This window comes from Chrysemys picta, chromosome 2 (assembly GCF_011386835.1).
Source record: "Chrysemys picta bellii isolate R12L10 chromosome 2, ASM1138683v2, whole genome shotgun sequence".
NCBI classification, from domain to species: Eukaryota; Metazoa; Chordata; order Testudines; family Emydidae; genus Chrysemys; species Chrysemys picta.
Window position 1 is genome coordinate 175,421,205 of NC_088792.1, and position 19,565 is coordinate 175,440,769.

General features: G+C 43.1%; 1 protein-coding gene across 3 annotated transcripts in view; it reads right to left on the reverse strand.

The window, feature by feature from the left end:
- Nucleotides 1–8,784: 8,784 nt before the first annotated feature.
- SSR1 (signal sequence receptor subunit 1) overlaps nucleotides 8,785–19,565 on the reverse strand; it is a 29,893-nt gene continuing 19,112 nt past the window's right edge. Inside the window, exons 6-9 of one of the 3 annotated variants that reach the window (XM_008165358.4) lie at nucleotides 18,847–18,925; nucleotides 17,657–17,750; nucleotides 13,618–13,681; nucleotides 8,785–11,883 (exon numbers count right to left, since the gene is read on the reverse strand). In XM_008165358.4, the coding sequence (XP_008163580.1) occupies nucleotides 11,877–11,883; nucleotides 13,618–13,681; nucleotides 17,657–17,750; nucleotides 18,847–18,925 (244 nt within the window). In that variant the 3' untranslated portion in view covers nucleotides 8,785–11,876. Of the gene's footprint in view, nucleotides 11,884–12,860; nucleotides 13,682–16,777; nucleotides 16,884–17,656; nucleotides 17,751–18,846; nucleotides 18,926–19,565 lie in introns of those variants that run through there. The other 2 variants (XM_005305969.5, XM_065584933.1) reach the window with 2 other exon arrangements.

A 19,565-nucleotide genomic window follows, 5' to 3' on the forward strand; every position in this document is an offset into this window, starting at 1 on the left:
GTTACGTGATTTGCTAACACTTCCTTGTTAGCAGCCTATTTTATTGCTAGCACAATGCATCTCCCAGACACCAGAGTCTGAATAGGATTTTGCAGAACTGACAAAAGGGTAATAAGGAGGGGAGGCACTTCCATATTGTCACTTTAAAGGAAAACTGCTGGGTAGTAGAAAAGAGATTTTAAACACTACATTGAACTACAAAAAAGAGTCAACTACTACAGGGCCAATCCTGTGAAGTGCCCTCCAGGAGAGTGGAGGGAGCTTAGTCCCTTGCAGGATTGAGCCTTTAGGGTCAGATTCTACCTTGCTAATGCTGGTGTAAAACCAGAGTAACTCCACTGAAGTCAATGGGGCTGTCTGCATTGACACCAGTGTAACTGATGGCAGAATTTTTGGCCCTTAATTGTATGTATGTATTTATTGCCAAACACACATGCCTTAAACACAAGGCAATGTCAATAAAATGGGCAGCTGCCACTGGGACAAGCCTGAGGAGGTAAGTTAGGAAACTAGAAATGCATTAGAAAAGAAACTTCCCAGCTGGGGTAAACAGTAAAACCAGAAATGGAAATGGAAAGGGATTTCCTCTAAAGCATCTGCTAGAAAGACGGTTTCAGGGTAGCAGCCGTGTTAGTCTGTATCCTCAAAAAGAACAGGAGTACTTGTGGCACCTTAGAGACTAAAAAGACGGTGCCTTTCCTGTGCTGTCTAACTGGCAAATGCATTTCCTGTTCCTCACTTTGCTTTTCAGCAGGTGAATCCTGTCTGATGAAGTGTCAGCAAAATGTCAGCTCCACAGAAAGAGACACCTGCACCCTGCACAAGTGAAACATTGACAGGTATTTCCAAGCTACCTAAGGTGATGGAGATAATCACTGGTTAATGAGCCCAGGGCATTCACTTAGCACCTTTCTTCTTCTATGTATATTGTAGTAATTGAATATTGATAAGAGCCAGGGAAGTTTTTATTAATTTTGAAATATATATAAATGAGTCTAGGGAGAACAAAGGACATTTCTGTTATTGCTTGAGTTCTTAGGACATTTACAGACACTTTTATATCTCTAATCTATATTATTTCTATGGCACTCATCTCCATAATATCTAGACAGCATGATGAGTGGTCTTGTACTTTAGCTGCTGCTTCTTCCTCCTCAAGGGCTTGCTCATGTCAATTCCAGTCTAGGTGAGTGTGCGCCGATGTGCAGTTATAGGAGATTTTTGCCTTGGCTGTATCCGTAGGGTGGCTGTGGCGCCCCCTGGAGTGCTACGCTCATGCATCAGTATATTAAGCACCGCCGGCCCTACACCCTCTCAGTTCCTTCTTACCGCCAGTGACGGTTGGTCGGAGCGCCTTGTCTTGCATCGCAAGAATGTTCGCGGTTCTTACAACCCATTTTTCTGTCTCCTTTGTATTTATAGTACTTAGACCATTAAGTGTTAGTGTAGTTTAGTAGTTAGAGTCCCAGCTGGGACTTCGCCTCAGAGCAGGACATGCCCCGTCCCCAGGCTTTAAGCCGTGCTCATTGTGCAGCAGGCCGATGCCCATTAGTGACCCCCACTAGAGCTGTTTACAGTGTTTGGGGGAGTCCCATAGAAAGGACAAATGCAGGATCTGCAAAACCTTTCTCCCTCGAACTCAGGAGAGGGATATCTGCTTGGGGACCCTCCTCATGGAGGCTGCGCTTCATCCTGCCTCAGAGCCCTCTCGATCAGACTCCACACCCAGCTCCTCTGCATCAGCATGCAGCGCATCACCGGCACCAGAACCCACCTGGCGCCGTTCCCCCTCCCTGGTGCCTAAGAAGTCAACAGGCCCGCCAGAACCAGAGGGGAAGGGGGCTTCAGGCAAAGGACCTGTGTCAGGCCACATGCCCATCCCGGAGCTACATGAGAGTACTGCTATGGTTAGCCCTCCTAGTCCAGCGAGGGATCTGACTCCTGGGAGCGGCAGGGGACCCTGACTTCCCATAGGGCCTTCAATGCCCGAAGCGGCCCCAGTGGCCAAAGAACAAGTAGGCTGGCCAGCACCGCAGATACCAAGCCAAACAACGGACCCGGCTAAGGCCCCAGCATCCAAGGGCAAGCCAGTTATGGGACCACTCTCTAAAACAGTGGAATGTCCCTGGTCCCCAGACTGCAGGTGTCGGTCCCCATCGCTGCAGCCTCGAACCCCAGCACTGCAGCCTCGGTCCCCAGCTAGAAGACCCAGGCCCCTCACACCACGATCTCCACCTATGAGGCACGGGACACCTGAGTTGTGACGCCGATCCCCACACCCACATACCCGTTGGACCTTCTACCAGAGATCACCACGGAGCAGGTCACCATCGCCTAGGCAATCTCCCAGTGTCGACCCCCCCTGCCCCCCCCTGTGCAGGATCATTCCCGGTCGCGGCACTGGTCTCCAACTCCTTGGTACTGTTCTTTGGGCAGGCACCGGTCCTCTCCTTACCGGTCACTGATGAGGGTCAGTCGGCACACTCAGATTTCTATGATTCCGCCCTGGTCACTGGAAAGGCAGTGGTCCGAGTCCGAAGGACAGTTCAGCTGAGCTCCTCACCGAGGAAAGGTGAATCACCACTGATCCGTGAGACCGGCGTGGCTCCTGCTCAGTGGCAGTACTGGAACACGTGGGGCGCACCTGTTATGCCGGTCCCATACTCCCACCATTCCTCTCTGGCCGCATGGGACAAGCCACCTCCAGCACCGCTGGCACTGGAATTGGAGCACAGTGCTGAATCCAATAGCAGGCTCTGACACCCAAGGAGCTGTCCCCAGACAAGCAAGGGGAAGCCGCCCCTCCCCCTGCAGGGCAGTCATCATTGTCGTCTCTAGATGAAGCAGTGGCGGCCTCCTCGCAAACGAGCACCAGGCCCTCCTCAAAAGGGTGGCTGCCAATCTGAACTTGGAGGTCAAGGAGCTAACAGAGGAGTCCGACTTCTTTAATGTCAGTCTTCTCCGCCCTGGCCCGGGATGCACTGCCCGTCCACCCAGACCCCCTCTTCCATCCCGCCTACCTCCAAGAAGGTGGAAAAGTAGTACTATATCCCAGCAATGGGGTTTGGGTACCTGTATGCTCACCCTCCAGCGGGGTCCCTGGTCATGTCCGCTGTCAATGAGAGGGCCAGGCAGGGCCAGACGAGTGGCACATTGAAAAATAAAGACAACAAGAGGCTGGACTTGCTTGGCAAAAAAATGTATTTGATGGCCAGCCTGCAACTTCAGATGTCTAACCATCAGGCCCTGCTAGGCAGGTACAACTTCAACCTGTGGGACTCCATCAGCAAGTTCAAGGAGGCCTTCCACAGGACCGAGTTCAGGAGTTTGCCGCCTTGGTGGAGGAACGCAGAGTGGTAGCGACAGGTGCTCTCCAGATGGTCTGGGATGCTACAGACTTGGCGGCCAGGGTGGTCGCCTTCGCAATGGTCATGAGGCTTAGCTCCTGGCTACGGTCCTTGGGCTGTCCCAGGAGATGCAGACCATAGGTGTGCGTAGCACATTTCATTAGGGTGTGCACCCAGGGATTTTTTTTTTTTTTTTTTAAAGGCGAACATCATAAAGTGCGGGGTCTGGGAGGGAGTGCTGTGTGCACGAAGGGGCTCAGGGCAAGGGATTAGGGCAGACGAGGGGTGTGGGGTTGTATGAGGGGGCTCAGGGAAGGGGGTTGGGGTGCAGGAGGGGTGCGGAGTGCAGGAGGGGGCTCAGAGCGGGGGATTGGGGTGCAGGAGAGGTGCGGCAGGGGGCTCAGAACAGGGAGTTGGGGTGCAGGAGGGGTACAGGGTGCAGGCATGGGGCTCAGAGCAGGGGGTTGCGGGACAAGGTGCAGGCAGGGGGCCCGGCTGCGAGCTCAGCTCCCCGGCACTGTTCGTGGGCTCTGGCCCGGCACCCTCGGTCTTGAGTCCAGCCCTGGGAGCAGCCCGGCCCCTCTGCGATCCACCCCGGCTACCTCTGCCGGCCTGGCCGCAAGCGCGCAGCCCGGCCCCCTCTGCCCGGCCCCCGAGCCTGCCTGCCAGGACGGGGGAGCAGGCAGGGGGCTCAGGGCAGGGATGGGGGGTGCAGGAGGGGTTCGGGGCCCGGCCCAGCACCGCTTACCCGCAGGCACACTCCCTGCCTGTCCTTGCCCCACGCTGCGCCGCTCATCACGTCCCCGCGCAGCTCAGGGGAGGGGCGGCGTGGCACAGGACTCTGCACGCTGCCCTTACCATGCCTCCAGGTACCTCCCCTGAACGCAGTTCCCCGTTCCCGGCCAATGGGAGCTTCGGGAGGCAGTGCCTGGAGCAACCCCCCGGCCCCAGAGACATGGTGCCCTGATGGCTTCTGAAAGCAGCGCGGGGCCTGTGGCACCACAGGGGGCAAATCCCACGGGCCGGATCCAAAGCCCTGAGGGGCCAGATCTGGATACGGCCCATGGGCATTAGGGTCATGCAGACTACTCTGCAGGATCCCCCATTTAAGGGAGCAGGGCTCTTCTCTGAGCTTACTGATGCATGGCTCCAAAGCCTTAAAGACTCCCGTGCTACCCTCTGTTCCTTGGGCCTGCACACTCCTCAGCAGGGTAGGAAGCCCTTCCGTCCTCCACTGCCTCCGCCTCCTCAGGAGGAGAGAGCTCTCCTGCCAGCAAAATAAAACCTCCCCCAATGAGTGGCGGTGGCTTTGTCAGTGGGAGAGCCTTTCCCACCAACAAAGCACTGACCATGCCGGCGCTTTTTGTCAGTAAAACTTTTGTCGGTCAGGGGTGGGGTGGGGGGTTTCATACCCCTGACAGACAAAGGTTTTACCGACAAAAGTGCAGTATAGACATAGCCTTAGTCACTTATGCCGACATAAACTGTAGTGTAGACATAGCCTAAGTAGCTGTGTTGACAGGCAGAAGGCTGTGTTATTTCCACAACGCTAAGGAAAAAGCCCTGAAGCCCTTTGGGGAGCTGAAGAACAAGACTATAACTGAAAAGGGGAAACCACCTGCTGCACCCCTGCTAGGGTTGCCAACCCTCCATGATCAACCTGGAGTCTCCTGGAATTAAAGATTATATTATGTCATGTCATGAACCCTCCAGGAATATGTCCAACCAAAATTGGCAACCTTACCCCAGCCTGACCAGTAGGTGGCATTGGTGGTTAGTTTTCCCCTTTACAGGAGGTCAGCAAAAGTTTAGTCCTGATCTTCTGTCATGAAAGACACAACCTCTGTGAAGCGTGAGATTCAAACTCTGTTGGCGTTTCACCTTTTTCACATGTGCAGAGAAAAACTGGAGAGGTGGGATTAGGGTGACCAGACAGCAAATGTGAGAAATTGGGACGGGGGTAGGGAGTAATAGGAGCCTATATAAGAGAGACACCCAAAAATCGGGACTGTCCCTATAAAATCGGGACATCTGGTCACCCTAGGTGTGATGGGATGGACCTATCACTCTCACTGAGGGAGAGACGGGACTGTAGGAGGCAGAGGGGATGCCTGGAGCCAGCTGATCTGCTCTTGGGCATGCTTAGGCTGAGCCTGTAGACCAGATCGCTGAGAGCAGTGGAGGGAGCAGGGGGAAATAAACTCAGAGGATTTACAGGAGAAGGGGACACAATGCTCCCAAAGGAATCTGGGCAGGGTCCCCTTTCTCTCTCCTAAGTTTTATTTCCTTCCCTTTCTTCCTGCGGAGATATAGGAAGAAGGGGACACACATCAGGGCCCAAATGGGGCTCTGGGTGATTGCTACTTCCCACCATCCAACACAGATGTAATGAGGTTAAGTGGTGTCCGTATAAAGAAATTAAAACTACTCATTATTTCTTAAGATAGGCTTTTAATGACTTATGGCTATAAATGCAACACAGAAAGAATAGGAAAAGAAAAATTAAAGACCAGCATTGAATAAGGATTAATATAAATGACAAATTGTATTGCAAACAAGCACAAGTACAGGTAATGTTATGCATTAGCTACTTATTACTATAAAAGCATGTTTTTAACATTGGCAGTTTTTACAAGTTTTATTCCTGCCCTTAATAATCATAAGTACAAACAAAGATACTATAAATTGATTAACAACTTATTATTTTTAAACAACTTAACACTAGTATTAAACTTTTACTACTATTTTTAATACTGCAGCACTAATATAATTTGAGATCAAATTATCCCAACACTATTATTTTTTAATATTATAGTGTCAGTACAACTTGAGATCAAAACAGCTCAAGCTACCCAGACTTCTTTTCTCCGTTACCTTATTCTGCATGCAACCAGACTTTTTCTTTTTAAAACCTTACTCTACCGAGAATGTTACCTTCTAGTCAACCGCTTTTTGTATTGGCCAGGTGCAGACAGTCAGTGCAGTTCAGGTTTCCTTGGTTCAGGGGGTACGGGTTAGACCGATCAAAGAGAATAACTTCTTAGACCCACCCACACCCTGAGGTTCTACACATTTAATCTTATTTGCCCGCCGTGTTTTGAAGCAGGTCAACCAATCAGGTTAGGCCAAATTTAGTGTTGTCGCTTTGGCTGTATAATTCATGCTTACTTATTTTCTTGTAGCCAATTATTGTTTTAATTTTATAAGCTATGCTTAAGGAGATAGCTTATATATATATAGCCCACTGTCTCGACTGTGGTTTTTCTTCGTTTTCTAGGTAACTTACCTTTAAATGGGCTATTAACTTGATTGTGGGTAAGGTTATCTTGAAGACCTATGCCTAAAGGCCTAGCCCATCAAACCCACATAGGAATCAGTTCTTTGGCTGCAGTGTCTCTTAACCACAAATTTCAAAGGTGGTTTCAATAAACCGTACCCGGGGGCATGACCTATTTTACCATATAGGAGTCAGCATAAAATATTGTCTGGTTGTAGGCGTCTTTTGACCACAAGTTATAGCTTAATTTTGCAAAGCTCATTTTATAAAGCTTCCGGAAGTTTTAGGCCTAACACTGGCAATACTGTTGTTCATTTTAAGCTTGACAACAATCTTGCTCAGATTAATCACACTTCCCTCTGCTGCTGCCTAATTTGAAGCAAGTGCCAGTTTTGATTCTTCCAAGGCTCCCTGTCTGTATACAGGGGATCAGATCTATTCCAGTGTCCCAGCAAAAGTGCAATATGGAATTTACCTGCAGAAAGTTCAAGGAATCAGCTCAGTTGAACTGAATAGGATGATAATCTATTGGACAAGGCCCTGGATGGGAATTGGAGAGCTGAGTTCTGTTCCTCCTAGTTCTGACACTGGGTGACCTTGGGTAAGTTGCTTTACTTTCCTGGGCCTCGGTCTCTCCATCGATTAAAAATGGGCATAATGATACTGGTCACCATTGTAAAGCCATTTAGATCTGCAGATGAGAAGTATCTAAGGCCTTGGCTACACTTGCGAGTTATAGCGCTGTAAAGCCGCCCCCAGTGCTGTAACTCACTCCCCGTCCACACTGGCAAGGCATTTGCAGCACTGTATCTCCGTGGTTGCAGCGCTGCATGTACTCCACCTCCCCGAGAGGAATAGTGAGTATTGCGCTGCCGCTGCAGTGCTGCGGCGCCAGTGTGGCCGCCCAATGCGCTGTGAATGGCCTCCAGAATTATTCGGCAATATCCCACAATGCCTGTTCTAGCCACTCTGGTCATCAGTTCAAACTCTACTGTCCTGGCCTCAGGTAACCAACCATGTGACCCACCCTTTACATTCCCCGGGAATTTTAAAAATCCCCTTCCTGTTTGCTCAGCCCGGTGTGGCGTGGAGTGCTATCAGCGAATCTTTCCAGCTGACCATGCCTCCACGCACCAAGCAAGCCCCAGCATGGAGCAATGGCGAGTTGTTGGACCTCATCAGTGTTTGGGGGGAGGAAGCTGTCCAGTCCCAGCTGCGCTCCAGCCGTAGGAATTACGATACCTTTGGGAAGGCATCAAAGGACATGATGGAAAGGGGCCATGACCGGGACGCCCTGCAGTGAAGGATTAAAGTGAAGGAGCTGCGGAGTGCCTACCGCAAAGCCCACAACGCAAACGGCTGCTCGAGTGCTCCCCCCGCGACCTGCTGATTCTACAAGGAGCTGGGATGCGATACTTGGGGTTAACCCAACCTCCACTCCGAGCACCACCCTGGACACTTCAGAGCCAAGGAGTGGGGGGTAGGAAGAGGAGGAGGAGGAAAACGGGAGTGATGGTGGTGGGCCGGATGGAGACACCCCGGAATCCCTGGAGCCATGCAGCCAGCTCTTCTCGAACCAGGAGGAAGGTAGCCAGTCGCAGCGGCGGTACTTGGTGAAGGACAAACAGAAGAGCAGGTTCCCGGTAAGCGTTTTTTTTTTTTTCCGGGAAGGAATTTTTTCGGTGCGGGCTCTTTGGGAGAGGAGGGTTAGGCATGCATGCCTAGATGCGGAATAGTGCATTGATGTGGTTTATCACATCGCGGTAATTGGCCTCGGTAATCTCCTCGAATGTCTCATCCAGAACGTGTGCAATGCGCTTGCGCAGGTTTATCGGGAGAGCCACCGTGGTCCTTGTCCCAGCCAGGCTAACGTGTCCACGCCACTGTGCCGCGAGGGGCAGGGGGACCATTGCTGCACACAGGCAAGCTGCATATGGGCCAGGGCGGAAGCCGCATTGCAGTAGAAGACCCTCCCCCTCGCTCCCAATCGAGTACTTTATTCTTTTTACAGATGAGCTCAGGCTGCTGGTTTGTGTACAACAGTTCAATACAGAATTAGCTTTTAAAGTACAAGGTGCTTTAAGTCTGCTTAAATACGTGTGCAGTTAAATTATTTGCAGTCACTTATCAGCAAAAATAATCACAGAATACCAATCAAGCTTTTTAATGCTATACCAGTACTTTATTTAACAAACCAAACTACAAAAAGCTAAGAATTTCAAGTTTGTTTTACAAAAAAAAATCCCTAGAGACGTAGTTTCAAGAGTGATTTTGCTTTCCCTTAAACTGTTTAAGAATTTGCAGGTAAGAAAAGTAAAAATTCAATTTGTATTTCAGTTGTGGTATAACTTCAATGAGCTGAACCTCAATTGTCCAGAACAGTCTGTCCCTTCAGTTTCAAAAGGGTTCTCAAAGTGGGTCTGTAAACTATATCTGTAAAGAGCATGTTCCCTCCCATTCAGAATCATAACATTGCTGTGGTAACTAAATTGCTTACATGGAAAAGTGATTAAGAAGGTTAGTGTACTGCAAACAGAATGGAGAGAGTGAAGTCAGCTTCTGAACCTACTTTATTATGGTGAAACTTCCTTGTGGTTCTCTGTTCATATATTTAGCAAAACAATAGTATGGTGTATATAAAAAAATCCAGATTCTTATGGCCCTGTAAGGCTGCTGCACTCTATCCAGTATGAGCACTGATCAAGTGGAAGGGCATAAGTCTTCTATACAGCAATCACCACCTCTTCAAATCAGGGTAGGGCCAAGTCTTGCAGCACAATACTGAAAATCTTGACAAGTATTACATGAGCTACTTCTATGAATTTAGCATTTTTCATCTTTAAAGGAACTTAACATTAACTCCCTCACAGAGATTGGGACTCGTATTTGACCTTTTCCCCTAGCTGCCATAAATTCAGTGCTCTTCAGTGTAAGTAATGGGTCTTGAGCACCAGCAAGGATTTCAAGAGTCCTTTATAAACAGTGCATAAAGACTGAAGTATTATTCCCTTTTCACAGATCTGTACAGTCATGTTAAATGTCTCCCAGTCATACTAAATCTACAACAGGCCTATCACTAGAACCTTCTCCATCTAATTTCTTGGTTTATGCTACTTGGCCATGGTTCTTCATACAAAATTCTATTTGCAAGTCTGGCTTTAGTCACTGCCTCCTGTATCAGATTTGCCTGGAAAGCAGTTCATTCAGATTTACTTTTGTGCTTATTTGTTTCTGCCAGGCTGAAATTTCAGTGATAGAGCATTTGCTAGTAGGATGAAGGAAAAAGGAGCATTGATAATCTGAACTGTTTAAGACACATACTCAAATTAATAGTCAGCATGCTATTATGAGCACTAACATAAAACTGATTTTAATGCAAGTTCTCCTTTGGGAAAGTGATTAAAGCTTTCCCTTTTTAGGCTAAAAGTTAGTGACCTGATGAAATGCCCAATATGTGCATAAAGTAGGCTACCTACACCCCTTTAAAGTAATATGGTAATCCTAAAAAGCTTTAATACTTAACTCGTAAGTGTACAATTGGAGATGGTAAGGTAGCCCAGTATGGCATACAACTAAGACCTTAGTGTACTAGATTGATTTTAGCATCTCCTCTCAGCACATGGATCAATTATTATTGCTATAGGCTCAGCCATTTCACACAGAACTGCAGTATTGCTAAATTTTAACTATAGTATATTAAAGGGGAACAAAAAATTGGAACTATGCTATTTCATACATGCAAAGTACTTAATGGAGAGCCAAAAGTAGGAAGATTCTCCCTAAGAAGCTGTTAGATATCACTAAATTGTAGTAAGCAACCCCTCGGTCAACAGTGGCACTATAAGCATTTCATGCTAGTGGTGGAACCAGTGCTTTAAAAAAATTAATTAAGCAAGTGTGATTACTACAGCTCAATTCACTAAGTAATATTAGCTTACTGTAACCCCCCACCCCAAAGTTTTCCTCTTACATCATAGCCAGCCTCTACTGCAACACCCATGCAAGCTTTGAAATTTGAAGATTGGCTCTAGTTCCTTCTGTGCCACATACAGCCACCTTCTTCCTCCCTTCCCAACAGGCTGGGTGCTCATTAAGTGTGACCTTGATTACCTGCTGTAATGGAGGTATTAAACAATTGGCTCTCCTTAAAAAAAACTTTGTTATACCATTAAGTTAGTAAAATCAATCTATTTATACAACTTATTTTTGAAAGTTGTTCCAGTGGTAATTATTCTTAGTTCTATTTTACATTAAATTGGTCCACTGCTAGGAAAGATAAAGAGTTCAGTTCAACTTAGGTGAGTGTATTGTTTAGAAATAACGGTCAAATATGATACTTCCATCGGAGTTCTGTGTAATTTAAGAGCTGTACCTATTAAATCTCAAGCTGTACTATGTATGTAACTGTTTCAGAAGTCTTAAGAATAAGGGCCACTTTCTCATTTACACTAAGGTGAAAGAATGAAGTTGGATATTCCAAATTGCTATCGTATGGAACCCCCAGCACAGTAACTGTGTTCTGGTCCTTTGCCTTTGGTACAGTGCAGATGGTTTGCCTCCTGTGTGACGACTGTCTCCAACGCAACTACTCACATCCAGAATTGTCCTCATTACCTTTATTTTCCTTGGGAATGTGAATGAAGAACACTTTATTTCCAGACTTCAAATTGACTCTAGGAGAGATGTTGAATTCACTAAGAATCTTTCCAGCATGTGATGATGGGCAACTGTAAATTTAAATACCAGGCATAATCCTGAGATTAAAATGCAAAGGGTTCAGTCAGTTTCTCCCCTGATGACTTAATTGCTTTGCTGAATCAGGAGAAGTATGAATATAACCTGATAAACCATCCTCCATTTAGTTGAAGTGGCTTGTTGCTTGCATTAGCTGATGTACAAAGTTGTTGTGTTGAAGGTAGCATTCAACTGATTAAGTGTATTTCATTTACTATGATCAGCCTGTACAAGATTTTTAATAATCTTTTAGATCCTGCAATGTGGTAATTAAATGTTCTTTACTGGCTAGTTATATGTTAAGTTTGTAAGTCAAGCACTTTTAAAAACAGGAAGTAGATGTTTCTAAAGTTACTTTCCACACCAAGACAAGAGTCAAAATACTTCACACTTCATTTACAGGGAAGTTTATAGTATAGTAGCGCCAGTACAGGGAGTTTCAGACCTTAGACCCTGTTTCACACCGAGTGTGGTGAAGTGATTTGCAGGTATTGTTCATCTGTCATTGGCTCAGATGCTCAGTCCCTGCAGAACAAAGGCAGATCAAGAAATAAGCACTAGGAAAACTATAAAACTAAACTACACGTCCCAATCACTGCCTTTCCCAAACTGAGCAAACTTCAAAATGATGACTAAGGGACTTTTAAAAAAAGGTATTTAGGCACCTAATGACTCTGGATTTTCAGAACCACCTATCTATATCTTTAGATATCTAAATATCTGTATACAAAACTATGACCCTATGTTCCTTCCTTTTACTGTCAGAGAATGCAGGACTGAAATCCAGTTGCCTATGCCAAAACTTATTCTCCTATACATTTTTAGTGACAGATCTGTACTTAAGTTCATAGTAATCATGAAACTAGTCTCTTCTACAACACAAATCCTATTTGAGGGTGGATAGCTTGCATTGTATCTTTTAAATGTATGTTAAACTAGCATGTATTTAATAATGGGAATATACTGGAATTATCAATCTGAAGAAACAAGTTAAACAAAACTTGCATGAAGCACCATCTAATTTAAAGTCTGAGTAAGAATTAGGTATTTCCAATAGCTGTCATTTCACTATGACTCAGCTACTTTAAAAAGCTATAAGTATTTTACAACAAAATTTAAGTACTTCACTAAGATCAAAACTTCACAAAAGAAAGGGTCAAAGTTAATTTCTTTTTTACTGTCATTTAAAAACTCATAGCTTTGTACACCTGCAGGTTATATTTGAAATTAAAATTAGTCTCTTTACTGTACATTAACTAGAGTCTCTGCGTAACATACAACTTCATAAGAGTTATCTTTTGCATCCAATATAACTTATGAAACTCAATGCATTTTGCTACCTGTGATTCTTCTAGTTTTTGTAAGGGTGGGGAAGTCACTGAACACTAATTGGGGCCTATTAATTACTTAAGCAAGCATTCCAAAGCTCTCTATGGTCCAAAATACCAGAACGGTTGGCACCAGTTAAATAAACTAACAATTTAAACAGATATAACGGGGGGTTTTGTAAAAAGAATTTTATATAGATTACATACCATTCCATGCTTCACAAATTTTGCTGCTGTAAAAATCCCTCTAACATTTATACAAATACATTTGGATTCTTAGGTCTCAGTGTGCGCATTATATCAAACAGCAGCAAAAAAATTCTGTACTGCTAAAAGCAGTTACACCTGCTTGTGCCTTTAGAATACTAATTACATTTTTAAAAAGTCCAGATAATCAGTGCATCATCACTGAAGTAGGAACATACAAAAAATCCTAACAAAAGTAGCTATGTGTATAGCAAAGAATGAAGTTCATAGCTTTAGGATACTACATAATAAAAAGGCATGAAGACTCTTATATAAACAGGATACAATCAGACTAGATTAGGCAACTACACATTTGGATTTCTGGGGGAACAGGGGGGAGAGAACATTTCAGAAAGGTTTCAGATGACAAGCCAGCATTACATAGGACTCTAAAGGCACATTTCAGGTAGCACAATGATTGTTAAGATCAACTGTTTATACACACACACACACATCTTAATGGTTAACTCTCATTCTCCCTGCCCCCAAAGCAATTTTGTTATCTTAAAAAAGGGATGAGAAGTACGTTTTCAGCAATGTTATCACCAGTCAGATAAATTGATCAGTCCAAATAGTAAGTAGTATTTTCCTCGTGTTGATATGGATTCTGTGCACTACTGCAATCCAGGGGAAAAAAAGGGGGAGGATTAGTAAAGGCTGAATTGTTGTATTAATTAACATTTACTCATCAGATCCCACTGATCTCTTCTGTACCCTTTTGCGTGGCAACCGCCTGGGTGAAGCTTTATCTGAAGGAGAAAAGGAGACAAGATTACCTAAACTGCTGCAAATAGTACATCAGATTAAAAGGACACATTTTTCTTTAAAATATTCTCATGTGTTTCCTGAATAGAATGGAAATTGCCATTTGGCTTTCCAGCACACTGCCATGCAGGAGACAGATTGGGGATGAAAGAGAAACTTACTTGATTGTTTTGAACATGCTAATAGCATAGTATTTAAAATCTATTATTTAACTTCAGGGCATAAATCTTCATGTTCTTTGACACACACCTCACAGGACTGACTATATTTAGTTGTTTGTAAAAAACAAACTAAAAATGCTAAAATACACCCTAAATGAAAGATGCTTTGCATTCAAAACATTAATCTGTACCCAGCTAAAAGGATTACACGCTCTATCAGTTCCTTTAGAAGCCATGCCAAAAACCCTACACTTACCTTCCGTTAACTAAACACCTTCAATATGCAAACTTATCTTCTAGCATCATATCAACCTCTAGAGAGTAATGCTTTACCAGCTGACAGCTGGAATCAAGTATTCCTTTAATGGTTTGAGGTAACTATATCAGAATTCAGCAGGGCAAAAGAGATATTAGCCATGATGATTTTAAATCCCATTACTCTAGGAATCATTCAAGCCTTACAATGCTACAAAATCATTTGATGTTTAATCCTGGTAGTTTACAAAAAACTGATTATGGCAGGCCTACAACTGTCCTTTGCTCTAGGGATGCTTTTTGTGCAAACAAAAACAGAGTAGAAGAATTAATACAATCCAAAATATAAATCCATGCCTAAATTTGAACCCATGGCTCCAGGGAGAGTATTTTATGCCTTGCTGTTTAGACCCCTATCAATCTCTCCATTTTACTCTAAAATCCTCTGGTGCTAATTTATGCACCTTTTCATAATTCTGATACACATTCCCTCTACAAATCTCCTTATTCCTTCTAGTGTCTTTTATACCATTACCTCCCCACCAAAAGACCTGTGGAAAGAAATAGGTAGGATACAGGAAGGGACCCAATAGTTTTATAGCATTTCACAATTATGATGCAGTGTGCAAACAGCCAGTCCTCAGACCTTTATCAGGTAAGAAAATACTATTCCCATTTTATTGATAGGGAAACAGGCACAGGAAGTTTAAGTAGTCTGCCCACAATCACAGCAACTCAGTGTCAGCCTAAAGATTATAAACTAGGTCTCAATAACATCCATGCCTAATCCAGCAGACCAGTGTCCCTCACGAGTCATATAACTGTCAGTTTTCTAATGGTTACTCTTACACTTCTCATGCCACATTATCTAAGGCCACAGATCCATAGCCACTATTACTTCCATCAGCTTGCATAACTAATTTCATACAGTAGGTGCACACTGTGGTATTCTCCTGGATGCTGCTGCAGTACTCACCTACCTTTCTCCCTGTCCTGGTCATGAGTAGTTCCACACCATAATAAACATTTCTAAAGTTTCACAGATTTGACTAACTGTGCGCAAAATTCTACATGCAAGAGATATTATGGCACATGTAGTTATTTGTACTAAAAGTGAACGAACTGTTTAAAATGAGATACATGACCTTGTTTCATATGCATGATTTTTGTTCTTCTCACTAAAAGTTTCCTCACAATTGCAGCCTTCATCCATGCAATATTATGAGGGGAATAAAATGCTGTGCACTTTAAACTAGACTACCAAAACAAGAGTCACAAAAATACTAAAACTAAAGGAGGATCTATATATGTTAAATGTTGCAATACGTTGTTTACCTGTAACACCCAAACTTCTGTTATAATCTTACTAGAGCTGTTGATTAATTGCAGTTAACTCACGTGATTACCTCAAAAAAATTAATTGCGATTAAAAAATTAATCATGATTAATTGCAGTTTTAATCGTACTGTTAAACAATAGAATACCAATTGAAATGTATTAAATATTTTTGGATGTTTTTCTATATTTTCAACTATATTGAACAGAATACACGTACAGTGCTCACTGTACATTATTTTTATTACAAATATTTCACTGTAAAAATAGTATTTTTCAATTCACCTCATAAAGAGATTGCATGACGGTACTTGCATCGTGAAAGTGCAACTAAGGCCTGGTCTACACTGGGGGTGGGGGTCGATGTAAGATACGCAACTTCAGCTACAGGAATAGCGTAACTGACGTCAATGTATCTTATTTCGACTTACCTCCCGTCTTCATGGTGGGGGATCAACGGCCGTGGCTCCCCCATAGACTCCCCTATCGCCGCTTGCCCTGGTGGAGTTCCGTAGTCGACGGGAGCGCGTTCGGGGATCGATATATCACGTCTAGATGAGATGCGATATATCGATACCCGAGAGATCGATCGCTACCCGCCAATCCGGCGGGTAGTCTGGACGTACCCTTACAAATGTAGATTTTTTTTGTTACATAACTGCATTCAAAAACAAAAATGTAAAAACTTCAGAGCCTACAAGTCCACTCAGTCCTACTTGTTCAGCCAATCACATTTGTTTACATTTACGGAAGATAATACTGCCAGCTTCTCATAGGGACATATGAATCTTTAGCGCATTTGGCACGTAAATATCTTGCGACACTGGCTACAACACTGCCATGTGAATATCTGTTCTCACTTTCAGGTGACATTGTCAACAAGAAGCGAGCAGCAACGTATCTCCCGCAAACGTAAACAAACTTGTCTGAGTGACTCTGAACAAGAAGTATGACTGAGTGGACTTGGAGGCTCTAAAGTTTTACATTGTGTAGAAAAAATAACTGCATTCAAAAATAAACAATTCTACATTTGTAAGTTCAAACTTTCATGATAGAGGAATTGCATGACAGTACTTGTATTAGGTGAATTGAAAAATACTATTTCATTTGTTTTTTACAGTGCAAATGTTTGTAAAAAATATAAAGTGAGCACTGTACACTTTGTATTGTGTTGTAATTGAAATCAATATTTGAAAATATAGAAAACATACACAAATATTTAAATGGTATTCTATTATTGTTCGTGCAATTAATTTGTTTAATCGCTTGACGGCCCTAAATCTTACCAGTGCTTTCATGCTATTACACTGACTCCCACATACAGCGATGAATTAGAATTTTACTAGAGACCAGTTAGTGTAGATGCATAGTAAAAGCCCCCAAGTTAATATAAAGCACCATCAAAGTTTAAATACCTCACCTCTTCTACTCTGCACTGAAGCCACAGGAAAGCAAAACAGAAAAGACAGCAAAAGAGAAGTCAGAAATATCCACAAGCATTCAAACAGCCTTAGAAAAATCAGATACTGAATTTGGGTTTAGAATTCTTAACAGAAGTTAGTGATATTTAGGACTCCAATACAACTACACAACCTTAGTCTTAATGTTTTGTGTTTGATAAGTACAAGATCATACACTTAGATGATCATTTGATAGTCTTAAATGGGTTCATCCTACAGACTGAAAACTCGGGGGGGGGAGAGAAGGGAGGAGGGAATGGGAAAATGTCTTATTCCACTAGGACTTCTCCGCAGGACCCCTTCAGATTTCTGTGATCAAACTTTGGTTGGAGGGTCAGCAGTGCTGAAAGCCAGTCTATGAAAGCATGGGTAAGAAAGAAAAGGTTTTATTTTTTTTTTTAAAAAGTCTCTATATAGATCACTTCTGCCATGTAACACCTATTTTGGACTTCGCTTCTAGCTAACCAGTGAAATGGAATATAATGAAAATGACTAGCAGGCAGGAAGAAAAGTTTGTGGTGGCTGCCCCTGTTAGCTCTTCAAAAGTCTGTTTAGAGTCTACCTTCAAAAACAGCTCACTATTTAAAATAACCAGTTACTGTGTAATACGCAAAAGATGCATACGCTTAAGATACTTCTAGATTGAACTGGTTTCATGAAGCAGATGGCTTAAGAATCTGGAAAAAAAAATTAACAGTTTGATAAAACAAATGAATCATACCCTTGTTGTGAAAGGCTTACTACTTACTGATCTGATTTAAAGTTTCTTGAGGAATCCAGCTCATGTCAACGTCATTTTGATTTGATGTGCCCATCTCTACTTTCTGTGCTGGTCTCTTTCTCTGGAAGAGTTTGAGGTAAGAATATATTTATCTCACACAGAGATGTGAACAGATTTGCCTTCCATAAGGAAGTTTTATGTAGTACAAATGTCAGGGTATTAAACCTAAATAAGGAATTCCTGCATTTAGTAAAAGCCAACTGTCATTAAGCAAACACAAAATAATACACCTTTAAGCTTGTGAACAGTTACAGTGTCAAGCCCTCCTTGTAGCCTAACTTCAGCAAACTTGACACCTTAAGTAATTTGTCAGAACTCTTATAAAGTGTCAGATCTAATGCTTTTAAATTCAGATTATCCTCATTCCATGTAGCAGGAATTATATCTAGATTCCCATACAACTCCATACATATCAGTGATGCAGTACAGTATTAAAAAATTACCAAAAAAGCACAAATCTACAAAACACTACTCTTATCTCCAGTATACTTAGGATTTTTCCCTAATAGCATTCTATTATTACTCTTTGAAATGAACACCCTTGTGGTACCTGGAGTGTTGAGTTACACTTTCATTAGATGTACTACTTGGCCAAATCAATAGGACGATAAACCATTAGTTGTAATATGATGATAGTGTTCAAGACTCAGGCCTATCATGCTAAGCAAATATAAACATGTAGGAATACATGATCCCAATCCCAAAGGTTACAATACAAGTTAAGACAGGGCATTAACAGCTGACATAACAGCAGGAAATGAGGAAGGACTTCAATGAGGTTGTAAAGAGTACGTGAAAATGTAGTTTTGTAGCTGCACACGCCTGACATTTGGAAAACACCAGAGCCTTTTATTCCACAAGGTTGACCATTGCTATGGTGGAAGAAGGTAAGCAAAGGTACAGTGGTAGACAAGCAACTCATCAGCATGATTTTTTCAAGTTACAAAACAGCTCATAAGACACATTTCTGTTTAAAGGCTAGGAGGAATTCTAGTATCAATCTGCTTCCCTTCAATTTCACCGATCAAAGTTAAATTTTCATGTTCTTTTGTGCCAAAATAGGCCACAAAAGGTGTATTGCTCCGATTGGAAGCTAACACTTCAGTATCAACAGAATACTGTATATGATTAACAAGTGCACATAATTGCTTACTTACTTTCCTAGATTCTAGCAGTTGATGTAGACCAACAATGACAAGTAGGCCAAGTCCTGCCAGGAACACGTACATGAAGATTCTTATTTGGTAAGAGGGAGAAGGAAAAAAAAAAAATGTAGGGTCATCTTCAGTTTGAAGTCTAATCAGTTGTTTAAAAGAATGAGAAGTAATTGCGGAAATTTTATCAGGCCCTTGGAGTGCCCCTGCATATTGTGTGGTTTTACAAGCATTTTTTTTTTTTAAATAAGTTTTGAGGTCTCTCTCAGGAAAAAGAATGGAGGATGAAAAATAATGAAGCTTAATACAAAGTACTGTGAAAAAGAGTAAACCAAATAGAGTTGTTTGGCTCGGATAAGTTACAGTAATCTTAACTTTTACATGGAAAAATGGAGTAAATTTTCATACAAAAGTGCCATTTGGTAGACTTCAACAAATACACCTCTACTCCGATATAATGCTGTCCTCGGGAGCCAAAAAAATCTTACTGCCTTATAAGTGAAACCGCGTTATATTGAACTTGCTTTGATCTGCCGGAGTGCGCAGCCCCCCCCCGGAGCACTGCTTTACTGCGTTATATCTGAATTCGTGTTATATCGGGTCGCGTTATATCGGGGTAGAGGTGTATGTATTTAGCTACTGACATTTCTCTAAGTTCACATTTGCTAAAGTTAACGTAACATACCAAATTCTAAAATGGGGTGTGTGTGAGTGAGAGAGAA